Source organism: Chelmon rostratus, chromosome 2, assembly GCF_017976325.1.
Source record: "Chelmon rostratus isolate fCheRos1 chromosome 2, fCheRos1.pri, whole genome shotgun sequence".
In the NCBI taxonomy this organism is placed as follows: Eukaryota; Metazoa; Chordata; class Actinopteri; order Chaetodontiformes; family Chaetodontidae; genus Chelmon; species Chelmon rostratus.
Genome location: NC_055659.1, coordinates 29182236 through 29201141, shown reverse-complemented (window position 1 = coordinate 29201141; position 18906 = coordinate 29182236). Strand labels below are relative to the sequence as shown.

Here is an 18906-nt window from a genome sequence, read left to right as displayed (position 1 = left end):
CTCATTCTCTTCCTTCTGCTTCTCCCTCTGTTTATTTTACCTCTGCATGTTCTTCAGCTTCCACTTCCTGAGTGTTCATCTTCCTCTTCCCTCTCCCTTTCTCTGTCTCTTGGTGCTTCTCTTCAGACACTTTCTCCATCATATTTTTCTGCTCCTCGTTTGATTCGTCTGCTTCTCCTCCTATTCCTCGTTTACCTTCTGGCACTCCGCCACGCTTAAAGGTACAATGTGTCAGATCGGGCCAGAATTTTAGTTTAAAACAGTCAAAGATTAACTAAAATTATCATCACAACAGTTCTGACAGTGTGTAAAAGACATATGTTGTGTTGCAGAGGTATCTACTGCAGTTAGCATGCTAACCAGCTAGCTCCAGCCTGTCCTGTCCCAACACCGCTGTGTGCCTGAAGGGGAGATGTAGTTTCAGCTGGGACTTTGCTACATTTTACAAGCTCTCGTAGCTTTTTTTAGTCAAATAAACTCAAATGACGCCAAGAAAGAAAATATTCCTCCACCTGTTTGTGCAACCGTGCACTTTCTGAATGCAAATTTCTCTCTTCACTTTTCACATCATAAAAGACACCTCATTCACAGAAGCAAAGTAAAACTCAACAAAGCTGTCTTTGTCTCCCCATCACTACAACCACCACCGGCTCTGGTTTGGCTCTGAGTTGGCCGTGGAAACGTTCTGACTGTAGACGCCTCCTGTCCACACCGGTGAAGAGCGATCGTCCTCTCGCTGCTCTCCTGGTTCACGCCTCTCCTGTCCTGGTCGGAGCTGCTGTGAATCATCTGTTGTTGAACTGGCCTCCCCCGGTCTCTGAGGCCCTGTCCTGTCCTGATCCACATCCTGAACTTTGTTGTGGTCATGCGTTTGAGACTGTTGGTTGACTTGAGAAGTCCACGCTGTTATCTTTACATATGATTGGATTTCATCTGCCTGTAGGGTCATTTGTGAGGATGTAGAGTCGGACTACATAAATAAAACTGACTTGACATGAATCACACAATGATAACATGAAAGGTATGAAAAACACATTAAACCCCAAAAAGTAACTAATATATATATATATATATATAAGTTCAAATACCGGGACTTGTGGTAAAAAAGGTGAAGCACCAGCTGTTGCCTCTCCTCCACCTGCTCCTTCGCGGCACTAATCACCTCCCATACTCGGACCACAAGTTGCGCCCAGACACAGCGGAACTTGTAGAGATCTCTGCCTCCACCTGGCGATGGATGGATAGAAGTGAGGAGCGGCGGAGCTGGACCCGCGCGCTCCAGTCTCTCTCTCTCTCTCTCTCTCTCTCTCTCTCTCCATGAATGAAAGCCTCATCCTCAGGTATGCCCTCAACTGCGCTCCAGCGACCGTCAGCAGCAACAACTACAACTACCGGAGCCGGCCGCTTCACCCCGTCTGTCAGTGTCGGGTGGATGGAAGGAGCACATCACGGCCACGGGAGATTTAGTGCTGTAATATAAGTGAGAACTTCAAGGATTTAGAAGAAGAAGAAGAAAAAAAAATCTCAATCATGGCGACAATCGGGGATTTCGACCCACTCAACTCCACCGTACCTGCGACAAAGATAGAAATCACCGTTTCCTGCAGGTGAGCCCCGCCAGCATGTCTCCCAATGCTCGCATGTCATTCATCTTTTTGCATTCACATATGGACTAATTCTGGATGCCTGTAGGCCTGTTAAACTCAGTGCTGCCGTCAGGGTTTTTTTTCAAGTGGCTCTGATATTCTTGTGCGTAGTTTCGTGCCATTTTCTGTCCACCTCACACTTTTCCTCGTGTTTTAATCAGTATTGTGTGGCTTTCCGTGCTTGGAGCAACTCAGTGTTCATCAGGAGGAATTTGCATGTGCTGTGGGTGTAGAAGTGCGTGGGGGCGCAGTAACCAACAGTACCAGGATTTATTCTGAGAGCCTTGGAGAGCTCCGGAGAGCGCAACTCTGAGATCACATCTGTGCGTGGATATTAAATGTGCTGCCTGACAATGAAGAAAAAGACACGGAGAGCTTTGAAGAATGGTTATTTTAACAAGCTGACGAGGAGGAGGAAGAATCCTCACATAATTGACCGATAGGACTCATTTTAGAGGCAGAATCTAATATCAGCACAAGGAAACTGAACAGCAGCACTGTTACAAAGTGGAGTGGTCAGCAGGAACAGTACAAGTTCAAAAACTGATGATGATGGTGATGTTTTAAAATAATAAAATACACCAATATGAGAATGTCTTTTCAGTAAAAGTATACGTCAGGAGCTGTGAAGATATATAAATATACAGGTTTGATAAAAATGTCAGCAGGAATGAAAAATGGTCTTGAAATGTGGTCAAAGTTCCTGTGTGTTGAGGACAGAATTTCAGGATTAATGGAGATGCAGCAAATAAAATAAAGGAGCATTAAAGAAAGGAGAGAAAAGGGGACGTATGCTGGGAAGTGAACGCCTCCATCCACATGCTGAGGCACTGAGTCCTGCTCTGAAGTCAAAAGGCTGCTGAACACAGACCTGTTAAAGCTCCTGAGGAGGCCAACACTCACTCAAATGAATGGAAATGAAGTATATTTTCAGGATGGCACTCCGAGCCGTGTCCCACTGAAACACTTGATTATAATTTGTACTTCAAAGCTGAATGCTGCAGGGCAGGCCAGAAATTTTTGGGAGTTCCAAGTAGGTGATGAGTCCACTCCCCCACCCCACTGCCGTTACAAACCTGCATACAGTGCAATTTAAGAAGTTTATACTAAGCCGTGTTCTGAGTTTTAACAAAAATCCTAGTTATTTCACAGTGAATGAAATAAATCAGTTTATCTGGGAAATCCTGTGGGTTAAAGTGAGAACTTTAACAATAATATTTACAAGAATAAATGGTGGTTAAATCCATGTGTTTCAGTAGCTTTTTGTGCTCCAGAGATGTTCAGAAAAATAACTTTCAGTTGTGTTGTTTTTCTGATTTTTTTTTTAATCAATTATTAATTTTGTACTTGTTTCAAGTGTGGGTGTGGGTGTAGAGGTGGGTGTGGGTCTCAACAGTGACGCTGTGCAGGAACACTTTCTTCTGTGAACTTTCAGTCAGAAGGAACATTTGACCAATAAAGTGCACAATACAAGATTGGGGGTGAGATGATGGCAGAGTCTTCCTTTAGCTCGTATATAACACAGACTTATTCCTGGAAACCTATAAAAATGTTTTGATCTAAATCCACCGCCCCCCTCTCACCAGACTTGCTGAACCCAATACCTTCTTTTGCTTTTGTTGAGGAGCATGAAAAGCAAAATGTCATCAGTGCTGTGAGGGCTTGCAGACTCTATTGCTGCCCGGCTCTGTGAAAGGTGAAATCTGAAGAAAGCCACAGTTTGTCTCAGACTTGGATTGTTCTTGTACAAAATCTACACACACATTTACGCATTTGGATTTCAGTTTGAACTTTAAATCTACACTTAACATTATTATCATATTTACAGTGGTTGAAATGGCTGTGTGATGGGACTCTGCAGTGTCACTATGGAGTGTCTGTGTGTTTTTCAGTTCTTTGGTTTGGTGTTTGGCCACTTTCGCAGCTCTCATTAACCTCAGCTTGTTCTTTAATGCAGCTTTAATGTTGTGTTCTGCTCTTATTATTTCATTATGCTCCAGGTGGCAAAAAGTTCATACTGCTTTAAGTGTGAAATCTGAAATGAATGTCAGTGGAGCCACCACGAGGGCCCGCTGACGGTACACCTGGCACAGACTGATGGCCAGTGCGTCCCCTCAGACAAAATTATTTCCATGTCCTGGGTCATGTCTATATGCTCACAGAGCCTGAAGCTGCTGATTGTGACAAGCTATTCCTGGTCCTCAGTGTCCCCGGGTCCTGCCAGTCCGGAGGGGTTAGAGAGGGGCTGTTTCAGTGGCCTGACTTGACAGAATGGGGTTGGCTCAGTGGGCCCCAGAAGGATCCTCACTCAACCAGACATCAGCTGTGAATACAGGAGATGCAGACAGAGAGGGAGACAGGGGGACTCAGGAGAAGGACTCTGGGTGTTTGAAGGCTGACTCTACGGCTTTATCCACAGAAAAAACTGAAGAGACCTTAAGCTGTGGAGCTGAAGCTGTGAGGAACAATGTAGGTAATGTTGGTGTTCAAACGGCTATTTGATTCATAGTTACCACTGTACTGTGAAACTGTGTTCCTTGTAGTGGCACATCATCACCCAGCTCCCCTCAGCTCTCCTCAGCTCCCCTCAGCTCCCCTCAGCTCCCCTCAGCTCCTCAGCTCCTCAGCTCCTCAGCTCCCCTCAGCTCTGCAGAGCCTTGCTGTGCCTTTCAGCTTGTTGTTTTGGTTTAGTCGTACAGCTCTCATCAACCTGGTTTCCAGCAGCAGCAGATAGCTGTTGTCAGTGCTAACGCTTAGACCCACTGTACGCTGCCTGTGGAGACCAAAACAAAGCCAATAGAAGAGTGACTATAGAACGGTGATAGCTCTTTATCTGCTGGCTGTATAAATAGAAACGTGTCTGTGCAGATATGTTTCTGCTGCCCTCCATTCACCAAAGAAAACAAACAAACAAACACAAATTGAAATCAATAAATGCAGCTTTATCATTTTAGTTCTGGATGATGTGACAACACTTGTGCCAGCACATTTTGATAAAGCAGCTTCCAGAGTTTGTTCAGAGTGATGCGTATATGAACCTTTTTCATGGCATTTTGACTTGTCTCAGGACATTTCGTTAATGATGGCTCAGTTCCATCAAGCGCACCAGTAAAGTCATGACAGTGACAGTTGCACCATCTTTAAGTAAGTTCTCTCTTAAGATAGAGTGTAAAGTCCGCTCTCAACGATACGTTGAAACAAATTAGCAAATTAGTAGCAGATGTAGCCAACTACCTGATCATTCAGACGCAGTTCTACTCCAGAAAACAAATGAAAGCATACAAAAGTATGGAGGCCTCTGACTGTCGTTTGTTTTTGTGAGGTTGAGTAGCTTTTATTGTGCTGTGGATGAACCGAGCAACAAACGTTCAGTGCTGCGGTGCTGATTGTTAACGTTCATGTTACAGTTGTCTGCCTTCTTAACCACTTGCAAAGGTCATGTGAAACGCCACCAAGGACGTTCATCGTTGTGAAACAAGACAGGGTACATTACTTAAGTTCACCTGTCTGTAGCCTGTGGCTATCACTTTAAATCTATCACCAAACAATAGCTAATATTACACTGTTTCCACCATTATCCGGCTCAGCTCCTTCCCACCGCAGGCGTTTAACAAGACATTTTTTCCTGCATTTTTTGGTCAGTTTCTTGCATTTTTCAAACTTATAAACAACAACTTTTGGTGCAACCATAAATGACACAAAACATAGGCCCTGTTAGTGTGTTATAGTGCTTCCGATGCAGAAAATCACAGCAAACAACCTATTACCGTGTTTTCTTTCGTGCCCAATCGTCTTTGAGCACTTTGCCACACAATAGTGAAGAGGCTAACGTAATGTATTGTTTAGAGTGGTCTTTGCACCCTACAGAACCAACTCATGCACAGCTGTTATGACCCAGTGCAGGACCTGGAAGTAGCTCACCTAAAACTTGTTTTTCATCTGTTGTGAAAGGTCTGTTAACCTCTGCCGTCAGCACACACGTTACTGACATCATGCCCACGTACACAGTTTGAATCCCACGCAGAGAAGGCGGTCATATTAACTTATGATAGATCCATTAATATAAAACATGCCATTCCTCCCAGCTTCCACTCATGTGGTTTGGCTTTCCTCTCCCAGTCCTGACACCACCAGGTAACTGGTCCTTTTGTCTCAGGGGACCAGTGGGTTTCCTGCCTCTGAAATCCTGGATTTACTTCACAGACTGTGTGCATTCTGTAGACATGAAAATGATATTGCTGCGAAGTAGACATAGAGTTTTCCAATGATTCAAGATGACTGCCGCCACTAGCCGTGCCCACTGCATGAAACAATCATGCCTGGTGACAGAAACAATCTTGACGCTGTTGCGTCGTGGTGATCTTGTTATTCCTTCTAATCTGAGCAACTGTTGCCTCTCTCAGCAAGCCAACCCCTGAACTCAGCCTGATCTGAGCTGCTGCACCACCATCATCCTCCCAACTCAGCTTCTTTCATCATCCTCTGTCTGAGGGGACGTGCCTGATGTGCTCTGACAGATACTTGGCATTTGGATGATTTAAAAAGTTTTCATGTAGCAGCACTGTCTCATTATTGTGTGAACGTCGGTGTATTGTTAGGGGAGGTTATCTGAAGGTGACTGTGTGACTTTTCTAAAAGGCTCTCCTGGTCTGTGACTCACACTGCTTGTACTCCCTTTTTAGATCTTGAAGGGAGTCAGCTTGTTTTGCAATATGAGAAGGATTTGCCTGAGGGAAAAAGGAATCAATCTGTCTCTCTACACTCAATGTCCCAGTTGATCTATTCTTTCCCGTTTCTTTTTTCCATTAAGGGTTTCATCCTCTAACAGCCCAGATGTCGTGTCGTAGCTCAAAGTCACTGCAGGTGGTAATGAGGTGGATTGCTTTCCCCATTCAGGTTAAGATGCTTGACACAAAGGTTTCTGATCAAATAGAAAAGACACAAGTGTAAAAATGGAAATGAGAACCAGGGGAGAGCCACTGGATTCATGTCCCTGCACTGAACGAGTCTATTAATGTCAAGACAGGCAGGCAGCTGCAACTGACCACTCACATCTGCTGTCAGTATACGATGGCTGTTTGGTGCACTGGGACAAGAAAAGAAGAGGAGATTCATCGTTGTACATCACAACTGGAGACATGAAGAGGAAATCCTCCTCTGGCGCTCAGCAGTATTACAATGTGGTTAAAGATTTTTCCTGACTTTTAGAATTAGAAATAGAATTTTCTTCTTATGATCAAAACCAAAATCTTTCGAATGGCTTAAATTCTCTGGCCTCCAGTCTGTCTGTCCACTTCTTAATAGAGTCGACTTCTTACAGACTAACCTGGGTGTATTTTTCCATCCAAATGTTGCACAGATATAAAAACATTCTAGAATAGAATTTTTTCTTTGTAAAAAATAGAAGAATCCCAGTGAATATTGTTAGAGAGTATTTTTCAGCCCATTTATCTCTGTCACTGACTTGAGTGCACGGATGGTGTTGCAGAAATTGTGGTCTGCCACGCTGTCTTTTTATGTCTCTGTGCCAGCGACAGCTCTGGCTGGAGGCTTTATGGTTACGGGTTGGCCATTCTCGTGAACGCGATAGCTCAGGAACACCACAAGGGACTTCTTCAGGTTTTGCATCTGGGATGAACTAATTAGATGTAAGTCAAAGTTCACCTCACAAAACACTCAAGAATTCATATATTTATTATGACAAAATTTCCACACAAATGTCTCACAGGATATTTGTTAAAAACCGACTTCACTGTGACATCATAATGTTCTGTTACAACACTTTTCTGCTCATTATTCAACAGCGTAACTCAGGAACAGAAAGCAGATTGTGACCATATTTCACATTTGGTCAGATACTGAATTGGTGACACTAGTCTTGGGCGTCCACCTTGAAGCTGTGCTGATTGTACAGATCTTCTGTGCTGCCGTGTTGAACATGTGTGTGAAGTGTTACAGTTTGTAGCTTCTTTGCAGCAACATCTCTATTTGAATCACTGCAGTCCAGCACAAGCTCATTGGTTCTGCCGTTATTGAGCTTCAGGTGATTGTTGTTGCTCCTTGGGATGAAGCTCTATCAGTCCTCTGTGCTCCTCTGGAAAAACAGTCTCTTAATGAAGACAGCAAGTTTCTCACTGGAAACTATTGACTGGAATCATACAAGTCAATACAGTGTAACAATACACTTAATACTTTTTATTAAATTCCCTCAAAGTTTTCACTGCATATGTTATGAGTCTTGACAGCCATGGATAGAAATGCAACTTATCAGCTGTGAGATAGTTGTGAGAGAGACCAAAGTTTGAAATCTTCAGGTTGTACACACAGTGGCTCTCTTCTTTTCATCTGCCATTAGTACGACCATCATGAATGAATTGGTAAATTTGTCTCCTCACACACATTGCAGAATTTTTTTGAACCACCAGAGACATGTAGCAGTGGGTGGTGGTAACGTGCTGATGCTCCGTCTGTATGCAGTAAAGAAAAACAAGTAGAAGTAGTAGAAGTAAGCAGGTCCCCCAGTATCACTGTTTACTCTATAAAGCATGTTTCATCAGCCTTTATTGCATCTCCTCTAATACCTCCACCTCACCTAAATATAGTTTTCTTGCACATCAAGCACTGTTCCAGGATCTCATTTGCTGACGCCGCATCATTCTTAAAACCCAACCCTGTCCCCTATAAATATACTAATTTAATTTAATTGTTGTGATGGGAAACATAATTGTTGCCTTTTCACAGGCAACATTTGTGTGTGTGTGTGTGTGTGTGAGAGAGAGAGAGAGTTTGTAAAATAAGCACAGCATTTATAAGATAAGAATTACAAGATAAGATAAACTTTATTAATCCTTTATTAATTATTAATGGGCAAATTTTGTGTTACAGGCAGCATCAATAGAAATAGCAACAGCAAGGCAATGGAGAATAAAAAATGACAATGCAAAATCAGTCGTTGACTATAAATATGTATATTTTATACAAAATATTCTAAATCAATCAATATAATGCCAATTGAAAATATGGAGAAATATTGATTGACGATTGAAAAAATTGCTGGTGTGGATAAGTTAAGTACAGTATTTGGTCTATTGCACAGTGGATAAATATATATATTAGTGTGTCTCAGTGGAGATGAAAATATACATGCATTGGTGTAGTATTTAAGAAAAAAAGAATGTAATATTGCACATGTATGTGATAGAAGGATGTTTTTTAAATGTGTTCATTCATTTTTATCAATAAGCAAACACAAAAGACAAACCCAAATATAAACAAACATAAAAACAAGCTGGAGGTAGCAACTTAAAGATCAAAATCACAAACAGAAACATTAGTTCCAGAAAAATGAAAACTGACAGGTACATTATACAGTATGATATGAAGTGTGAAATACAATGCGAGCTAAAGAAAAATAAAAAATAAGATTTCTTCTCCTTCATACAAACGCTCTTGTCATTATGGCAGAAATATTTACATTAATATAGTCAAGAAATGGTTTCCATACTCTTTCAAATACATTCATTTTTAGTGCAGCAGACAGGTCAGAAAGTCCAGAGGTATATATTCAATTATTGTCCTATGCCATCCCACAACTGAGGGGGCTTTGTCTGAGCTCCAGTGCTGAAGAATGTTTTTCCTAGCACAAAATGTCATTACATTATACAGCTTTTTCTGATATACATCAGTTACACAGGGAGGGAATCCGGGTCAAATTCAAATTTCTTCTTCAGAACCTTTTGTACATCTTTCCAAAGTGTTTGTATCTTTACACAAGACCAGAAACAGTGAGCAAGATCACCAATTCCCGTCCTACATTTAAGACAAAATGGGGAAACCTCCTTTCGATATTTGGAGAGGCGGTTTGGAGCTCCGTGTGCTCTATGCAGTATCTTAAGTTGCATTGCTCTTGTCCGGGTACAAACTGATATTTTCCTCGCATTATCCCAGATATCCTCCCACATCTGCTCAGTTATCACAACACCCAGTTCCCCCTCCCAGATTGCATCCCCCTGGGAAAGAAGCACCTGTTTCTCTATCTGTGTGACCTCCACATCAGCAAGCAGCGTTGTGTCTTTTATAATAAAATCTCTGACCTGGAAATAATGAAAGAGATCATTTCTTTGTATGCCGTATTTTTCCATAACTTGGTTAAAAGTCATGAGGGTAGAACCATCGTGAAGATCACCTAAGGAAAAAAATCCCTTTACTGTGTGATAGAAGGATGTTAACAGTAGTGCAAAAAAAAGAGAAAACATTATGTGTGTGGACACAGTGCTACTTGAACAGAAGCTGTGAAGATGTGCATGGTGGGCACACAAACTACATAACTGTAGCACCAGCACAGCACAGTCTACAGTTACAGCAGGTTTAGGCAACAAAAGCACTTTGGTTCAGGTTAGTGAAAGATGCTGCTTTGTTCTGTCTTGTCTCATAATCTTCCTCTAAACTCATTAAGTGCCTTAATATAATCATCAAGAAGTTTATTAGTAATGCTTTAAGTCACTGCAGGCACATGTTGTATTGGGAGAGCAGATATTGTAGAAAAACAAATGAAATTTGTTCTTATTGAACATTACCGATACAGTCAGTGTCACCATGCATGTGACCTGCCAGATATGTTAACAATGCTTCCTCATCACACAGATACAACATGTAATCCAGACAGCATTATGATCCTTCAAAACTTTTTTCCTGTTGAAAATGATTGAAATGTACTACCTTATGATATAATGTCCTCCCACAGGGTTGCAAAACCACATAAAGTTAGTGATGTTTACATGAGACTATGATATGGAACATAAATAAAGGCAGAATTCAGGCATTCAGTGATGAAGAAAAGTTCCAGGAACATGCAGATGTGTTGACAGCTGTAAAATGGCTTTTGTTGGATTGGTATGAAGAAAGCTCTTATGCCCATCAGCTGTTTGCCTTCATCAGTCTTCAGCTCTGTGATGAAACAGATGATGTGATGCCGGGTTTTCTCTACATATAACAGGCTTGTTACTGCATTCAGAGCTGTCAGGCCGTGCATGTTGCCATAAAAATAGATCAGTGATGACAGAAAATGATTCAGCTGTGTAAATACACAAATCTGGTTTGATGACTTGTCAATGACAATATGGAGGCTCCATCTTACGGACCAGGTTTGAAAAAGGTGTAAGCATGTTGTGTCTGTGTGTGTGTAAACAGCTCTGTCACATGAAGTGTCAGTGTGTATGTGTGTTAGACAGGCAGTCAGATAGTGTGGAAGCAAGCTGTGTTTTTCGTCTGTCTTATATAAGTGGCAGTCTGCCTGACTGCTGCCCAAACGCCGCTCCTCTACATCCTATTAGACAAGCTGAGCGTGGAAGCCACCCTGCAGTCTGCACTGACTGCCGCTGGCACAGGATTGTTTGAATAGGACAGTAGGAAATAAGTGACCTCCCGTCTCGTGCAAAAAAAGCATCTATTAACCCCAATACCCCCCACTATCCATCCCTGACTAGTGAGATGCCAGAAGTAGGAAAATACTGTACTTATACTGATACCTGGAAATGACTGAAATGGTTTTAGGCAATGCACTTTATAATTTAAGGGTTACTTAAATGATTATATTCAGTACAGAATGTTGTTGGAAATGGGGTTGTACGTAGCTGATAGCAGAAAAATTATTGAACTGAATTGAATTATTTTAAGAAACATGTATGGACCAATAGCAGTGTTGTTTTTTTATCTACAGTGTCCCCTAGTGGCAGAAAATAATATAACTGGTCATAAGATATATGACTGATTTCTGATAAATGTTGTAAACAAACAGATAATTATTATTGTGATTATGATATGTTATTATTTTGGTCACACGGAGGTAGCACAACAAATCATCTGACATATTATCACCTCAGAAGTTTTAATAGGAAACACGTTAGCTAACAGTTGTCTCTTTACACATCCAGCAGACACAGAGTAATATTAGCATTTATTAGAAGTTGCATTTCTGGCCAGCTGATAACTGTATGTCCAATATTCACCCTTCTTGTAGCTTGTTCTGGGTCTCCAACAACTCCTGAGGAAAAAATAGCTGCTGCAAACAATTTATACCGATCCATTACCCTGACCTCCACACCCTTACGTTCTGCCTCACACCATGAGGAGCACACTGCTTCCTGCACTGGCACAATAATAACGCTGAACAACAGCATTGCATGAAATCATGTGCTGTAGAGTCATCCAATAACATTATAATGGACCTTTTTCATGGCAGATGTTTTGAAATATCACAACCTGTAAAGCACAGGTGCATTTGATAACATTAACGATGGCTGCATTCCACTTAGGGAGGGTCCTGGTATTTTGCATGCTGGCCCACTGGAATAGCTTGTTGGGACATGTAATGGAACAGAGCCATTGTTAATGTTGGTAATTCCACCTGTGCTTTCCCTGCTATATGACAAATCAAAATGTTTGGAAGAAGGTCCATTCCTGGGGATATTCCTGTGGGGAGGGAGCTACTCTAGAGTACATGCATACAGGTGTGTTCAGACAGAGCAAAGTAAAGTATAGAGGTGTCATAGATGCGTACAATGTGTATGGAGGCGACGATGTGTCTGCTGGAACTGAAAATGCTTCAGTTTCAGCATCTCAAACTGAATGACACAGGACTCATTTATGGAGAAGAAAATCCCAAAAAACAACCAGAGCAAGCTGTGAGCTACAACTTGAGCCACATTTGTTAGCCTATTTTTGTTTACATCTTGGCAAATTGGCATCATTAAAGCTAAGCTGAATGAACTATTAAACATTCCTGTTTGCAATGTAGCCCCGATGCACAGGAAACTGTCACTGGATCACTTTAACAATGAAGAAAACTGAGTTCTGGAGTTCTGATATCCTGGGAGTGACAGTGTGGGAAAGTTGAAGTCACAACAACTCTAACAATATGTGTATATTACATGTGTCTGTTCAGCTTCGGCTGAGATGTGACTCATATCAGAGAGGGAGTACGTTTGACACAAATTGCGGCAATCAGGCACTAAGCGTTTTAAAGTAGCTTAATCACCTCCATGAGCTGTGTGTCAGCCACTGCTGCAGCTTCAACAATGTGGGTAAATTGGCCAAATCAGCAGCCGATCTACGGTACCTGACTTCCTGTTGTTTTTATAACACCAGCGCGCGGTGAAGTAGGAGACATCTTGTCTCAAGCAGTTAAACTTTTGAAGTGAAAAATATTTGCATATTTATAGGTTCTGGATTTTTCAATGAAGATGAAGGAGCTGATGTGATTAGAATTTTTAACGAGGTAATTGAACTGAGTGTGCGATCAGATGAGCGTTTGAAGTGTTTAGTGTTCTCTGTTGTGGTGCAGGGAAGGCGTTTTGGAGCAGAATTGCGGCTGTGATGGCTGCACAGTGCGGCCACCCACCACACTCTGCTTCTAAAAAGTGACATTGTGGTGCTTTCAGAGTGAAATGCCATGTAGGTCAGTGAGCACAGGGAGCCAGGACTTCTCAGTGGGAGAATGTCAGTCACAGCAGGGGAGGGCTGCGTTTGGATACCCAACTTCCCCCGTATCATGTCCTCAAGGTTGCATGTATTAGGCGGCATTATAAGCAAAAACCTTTGTCACTCAAATGAGATGAATGTCTCACAGTATTTAGGCTTCAAAGATGAAGCAGATACTCTTCTCTCGGAGTAAAAATGCAGCTCTTCATTGTTCTCCTCTGAAAGGCAGCAGCCCTACTTATCTGATTATTTGGTATTTCTGCAGAAAAGCAGCATGTTCTTGCAGCCTCTTGGTTTTCATAGAGGGAGTTGTTGCCTTGTCAGAATGAACCCCTGCTAATAAACAACACCTCATAAATCCCTCACTACACATGTTCCTCCAGAGAGAAAAAATGCAAGGGAACATTATTTATTCAAAAAAAAAAAAAAAAAAAAATGAAATTTGAGCCTGGTCATTCTATGGATCTATTCATTTAATCTCAGTTCATTTTCATGATATAGTGCTGTTGATATTTAAATACTTTACTACCAGTTGCTTGTAATGCTAGAGATTTTATTTCAAACCGCACTCTATATACCCACTCAGCAGCCAGCTTCAGCATACTGTGGAACACACACTCCATATAAAATGTGCCTACGCTCGTAAATAGAGGCAACTTTGCAACATGTGAAAGGGATGGCGTGATTAAGCATTAAAAAAGAAAACAGACTTGGCAGCAAATCCCTCAGGAAATGTCTCCAGTTCCCTGCAGATATACTTTGTGTACCAGCCGTAGTCCAAGACACACAGGAACACACGCTCATCTTTAAGGCTATTTATAACAGCACCATGGCACCAATAAACAGCTCCATGCTGCTTACAAGGAGTAAAACAAATTGATAACTGGCAGATAGAGATGAAGTAATATTTATGCTTCTGGCACTGCCAGTAGTCACCTAACAATCATAAATCAGCTTCAAAGATTCATATGGCAGATTTCCAATGGAAGTTCTGCATTGTGGGAAGAGCAAGAGAAATGGGTGACAAACCAACAGTCTCACTCCCACCCTGGCCTGGTCAGGCTCAACAGTATGTCCTGGATGGAGTTTTAATAATGACAGAAACAGATTCACTGCGATTTTAAATGAGGTTTTCTTCCTTCTGGACAGAGTCTGAAAGTTCCACTTTGACTCTTCATTGGGTAGAAGGTGAAAACTGTTCAGCAAAAACCCCTGTAGGATTTCTCAAAGCATGTCGAAGACATATGGCTCTTACACGTCTGTAGCAGGGGAGGGGTACCGTGCTCGGGCCCACGCATGAAGCTGAACATGTATGTCGACACGAACAGACCAGCATGAACATGTGAGGATACACACTGTGCCGCTCCCTGCGGTCGCTCTGACTCGCTCCTCATCACCCTGACAGCTACAAGCCCTCCAGAGAGGGCCGTTTCCATCTGTCAGTTACTGCTCCTCAGCTCTTTATTGAACACTTCGTTTGTTATTGCAGTCAATTCTCGCTAATGTGTCAAGTTGTTAGAGGGAAATTGGGTCGTAATCTTGGCAATGATTTGATGTCTGTGTCTTATGATGCTCTGTGTGTGTGTGTGTGTATGACTGTGTGATTAATTTCCCTTGCTGCTGCCACAAAATGAGGAAACAAGAAATCCTCTTATGTGTCAACTTTGATAATGTTGACCAGGAGATGAGAGTCTGCACCTTAACTCATGCCTCTCCAGTTTTGTTGGTGGCTGGGTTGACTGGAGAAATCGCAGTGACACAAATAAACAGGAACGCATTCAAACTGTGCCCACACTACACCCATTACACACAGGACTGACGGAGTGTGTAGTGTGTTACTGCTCAGAGGGAAGGAAATGAAGCCGTCGTTGCAGGCTGGTGGAAGGACTGCGTGGCTTTCAGTGGAAGCTGCCAACTTTTTGCTACATTGTCCTGCTTGTGAACTTGTGAAACTTGGCCTGAGTCAATGTTTCATGTCAAAATGATTTTACATAATGTAAGCACTGTGCTTTATCGTGAAGAGGTCGACTGAAACAGGATGTGAATATACGAATATTGGTTAAGTCAGCAGTGACACCGGGGCGCTGTATGAAGAAAATAATGGACGTGGTGGAGCAAAGCACAGTGATGAGGATGGATGAGGACAGCTTGAAGTGCATTATCATTCTTATAGCACAGCCAGTTACCAGAGAGAGGCTGCTTTTAATTCCTCATCCATTTTGAGAGTCAGGTTCACTCACGGATGGATTCACTGGTGACAAATGTGTGAAACATAAGTACTGTTGCTACAGTGACTATAGTTTAAATCTAAATCACTGATTTGGAACAATGTTTAAATCGTTACCTGAACTTTGTTTGAAGTGGCCTAATATATATGATTTTATAGTTTTTAATAACAAACATTGGATTTGAAAGGAAACAATTTGCTTGACCGGGTCTTATTATTGTACTTTTAGTGACAATTTCTAAACGTAATATAGAAAATATCATGGATTACTTGGTGAGACAAACACATGACTCTCTCAGGTGCCAGAGTTCATGCTAATGTGTTAGTATAATACTGCATTCACACAATTTCAGCAGAAATTGTCTGTTGACACCTTCTCAATAAGTGGGAGATGTTGTCTGTGTCAGATATTATCTCCGACCTGGAATTGTTGGAAGCTGAACTGAATGGTTTTCCACCTCAGCTGCTCATAATTATGGTTTGACATGAACGCAGCATCACTTCATATAGTGGAATGTGCTCATGTGTTAACATGAGGGGCCAGAGAACAACAAGACTGGCTGGTTTTCTGCACTAAGCATTTAAGAAACAGACTAAAGTTTTATACTTATTGGAAATGATACAACATGTGTGCCACAGGATATCAAAGTGTGACCTCTTGGTGGCTGCAATGCTGTTGTTTTGAACTTAACTAATGGGCCAGTCTCTATGATCACTTTAGAATGACTGAAACTGTATATTAAATATGTCTGTAGCCAAAATAAAGTGAAATCTCAGCCTCACAGAGAGAAATCTGTCTCCTGTAATCTCTAACAATCTCTTTCCTTTTGTTGCAGAAACCTGTTAGACATGGACACCTTCTCCAAGTCAGATCCAGGTAACTGCTGCCATTTCCTCATTCACCCTTTTAATCAAATTCAACTTTCAGGTTCGTAATTTCTGCTCTGCAGCGATTTCACGTCCCCACTGCCATTTACTTTTACAACACAGTGCTCAAACCGAATGTGTTCAATTTCATGCAGCGATTATTAAATCACGACTTCGTGCACCTTATCAGTGCACAGCAAGCATCAGTGAGCAGTAACACAGTGATAGTCTCCCCGAGCGTTCACACACACAATGAGGCAGCCCAGTGAATGAAAAGCTGCGTCCCAGGGGTCAACTGGCAGGCTTTGAATCAAGAATTGTTTCCAATTAGGGCAAACAGTCACTGGAGGATTATTGACACTTAATGACTGCTGGCCACACACACACACACACACACACACGGGCACAGAGGCAGTGAGATACAGTCTGAGTACACTGTACTTTGTATAATTTCTGACCTTTTTCAGAGTCTGGTTGCTCCTGACTCATCTTAGATCCAGCTCAGTTTCTAACTGGTAGTTTCTAGTTTGACGTTCAGGGATCAGTGCCTGACTGTTTGCCTGAACCATCAATGATCGTTCTGCTCCAGGGAACGTTGAGTCTTGTTAGTCTGATGTTTTGTTGAAGCATCCATCCACCCCGGCCTCCCGCCTGTCACCTGACTTCCTGCTTTGTCACTGTCAGACCAGCCATATTGTCTGCAGCCTTCCAGCCACCTTTTTTGTCACAATGTGTAAAGCCCTGTGTTTGAATTAAGCTTTATAGCACTTGTCAAAACCAGTCAGTTGAATAGTACAGAGTGAGCGTAGAAGTTGCTTTGAATTACTAAAAGATTTAAAAATCGTACAGTCTGCCTAGCTGTAGTGTTTCCTTCCATGGCGCCGCACAGAGCAGCTCTGGCTACGCACACTTATCCAAAAGCCTTTACACTGATGATGAATGATGCTCTGGGAAAGTTTTGCAAACATTAACCAGTTTTAAAGACGTTGTTTTGTAGTTGCAGTACTGCACTGGGTCATTGAGACAATCCTGTTGAGGATGAGTGCAGCTTTACATCTCATTGCACAGCTACAGTGTTCCTAATACAGGGGGCAACTTTGTGTTGGCTTTTGGTCACACTCAGCGACGATGGTTTGAAATGATTTACTGCGGGAATGTTGTAGGGGGTTGGGCTGCTTTCACACATATATGGTTTTTTGCCAGAATCTCTACAGCGAAGGTGCCAAACTGACTCATAGACAGAATGGTCACAATTATGACAAGACTCAGGTTGAAAACATTAGAATACACCAACAATTCAGATATACTTGGAACATTCAGAAAAACATTGGTTTATTAATGCTAGATAGACATACAACTACAAAGACAGAGACTAAGGGACTGCTCATAGTGTGTGTGTGTGTGTGTGTGTGTAATGTACAGTCCTATGGCTTTTTGGTGCTTATAGTGCCCTATTTGCCTGAGGTTTGCTGTATGTGTGTCATGCATGTGCTTGTCCTCAGTGTGTGTGCCTGTGTGGTTGTCGTTCCAGTGCTGCTGGGTTGTGTATTCCACCATGACTGTGTTTCTGTGCAGCGCAGATGAAGGAGCCTCAGATCTCTGTGTCAAAGCACACACAGCACTGCGACCAAAAGAGAAGAAATTCTCTTTGAAATTAGTCGTACGCTACAACGCGACAAAACCCATGTGAGCGTGTACTGGTTTTTGCTCGACACGACAAAAAGTCAAGTCAGAACAAATCGGGTGTGAAGCAGACGCTCTCTAACTCTAAACCCCCCTCAGGTGGAGGTGCTCTGTGGATTGTAGTCTATGCTAGTGTGTAATAATCAGATATGCAGGGATAGATTCATTCGGTAGCCATAAATATCACCATGCAGAGGCAATACAAACAGATTATATGGGGTGTTTTTGCCTTTATTGGATAGTCAGTAGTGAGGAGATGTTTGATGGTTAGGTGATATAGACTGTGACAAACAAACATGGTAGCAGCTCCGTGAGGCTATACACACGCACGGTGCTGTGCTAAATGATAACAGCATGCTAACATGTTGACAGTGCCAATGCTAACATGCTGACATGCAGGTAGAACTTTTACCATGTTTAGCATCTTATTTTAGTTTGTTAGCTAACATCTCTTGGTTAGAACTAAATTTATAGTATTTGACCAATTAAAATGTTGACCTGATGGTGGTGCTTGAAGAAAAGTCTATGTCGTCAAAATTCGTGAACATGATGAATTGTAATATGAATGTCTCTACCAAGTTCCTCTCCAGTCTATCCAGTAGTTGTTCATTTCATTTCACTAAAAACCAAAAAAGTTGACCTCATGGTGGCGCTAGAGGAAAGGTCAGGGTTGATAGTGCTAATTCTCTGGGGACATGAATGTCTGTAGCAGTCCATCTCGCAGTTCTTGAGATATTTCAGTCTGGTGGACCGACTGTGTGACCAGCTGCCCTCACCGTCTCTTGAGCCATGCTGCTAACACGGTTAAAAACACTGGAGTGAATGAAGAAATTCTTCACACAGTCCCAGAGCTGGAATAAATCAGCTGTGGGCCCCTCTTGACCCCACTTTTTCCCCTATGTCTGTGCATTATACATTAATTAGTAGTTTTTTTTTTAATTGATCAATAAGATCACATCTATTTGGGAATATGCCCTATATAAGTGCAATATACTGAAATGACGG

The 18906-nt window shown here is 42.0% G+C and overlaps 1 protein-coding gene across 1 annotated transcript in view; it reads left to right on the top strand.

Annotated features, from left to right (window-relative positions):
* Positions 1-1530: 1530 nt before the first annotated feature.
* LOC121613881 (copine-9-like) overlaps positions 1531-18906 on the top strand; it is a 154795-nt gene continuing 137419 nt past the window's right edge. Inside the window, exons 1-2 of the mRNA XM_041947578.1 lie at positions 1531-1607; positions 16188-16228. Of these exons, the coding sequence (XP_041803512.1) occupies positions 1531-1607; positions 16188-16228 (118 nt within the window). The remainder of the gene's footprint in view (positions 1608-16187; positions 16229-18906) is intronic.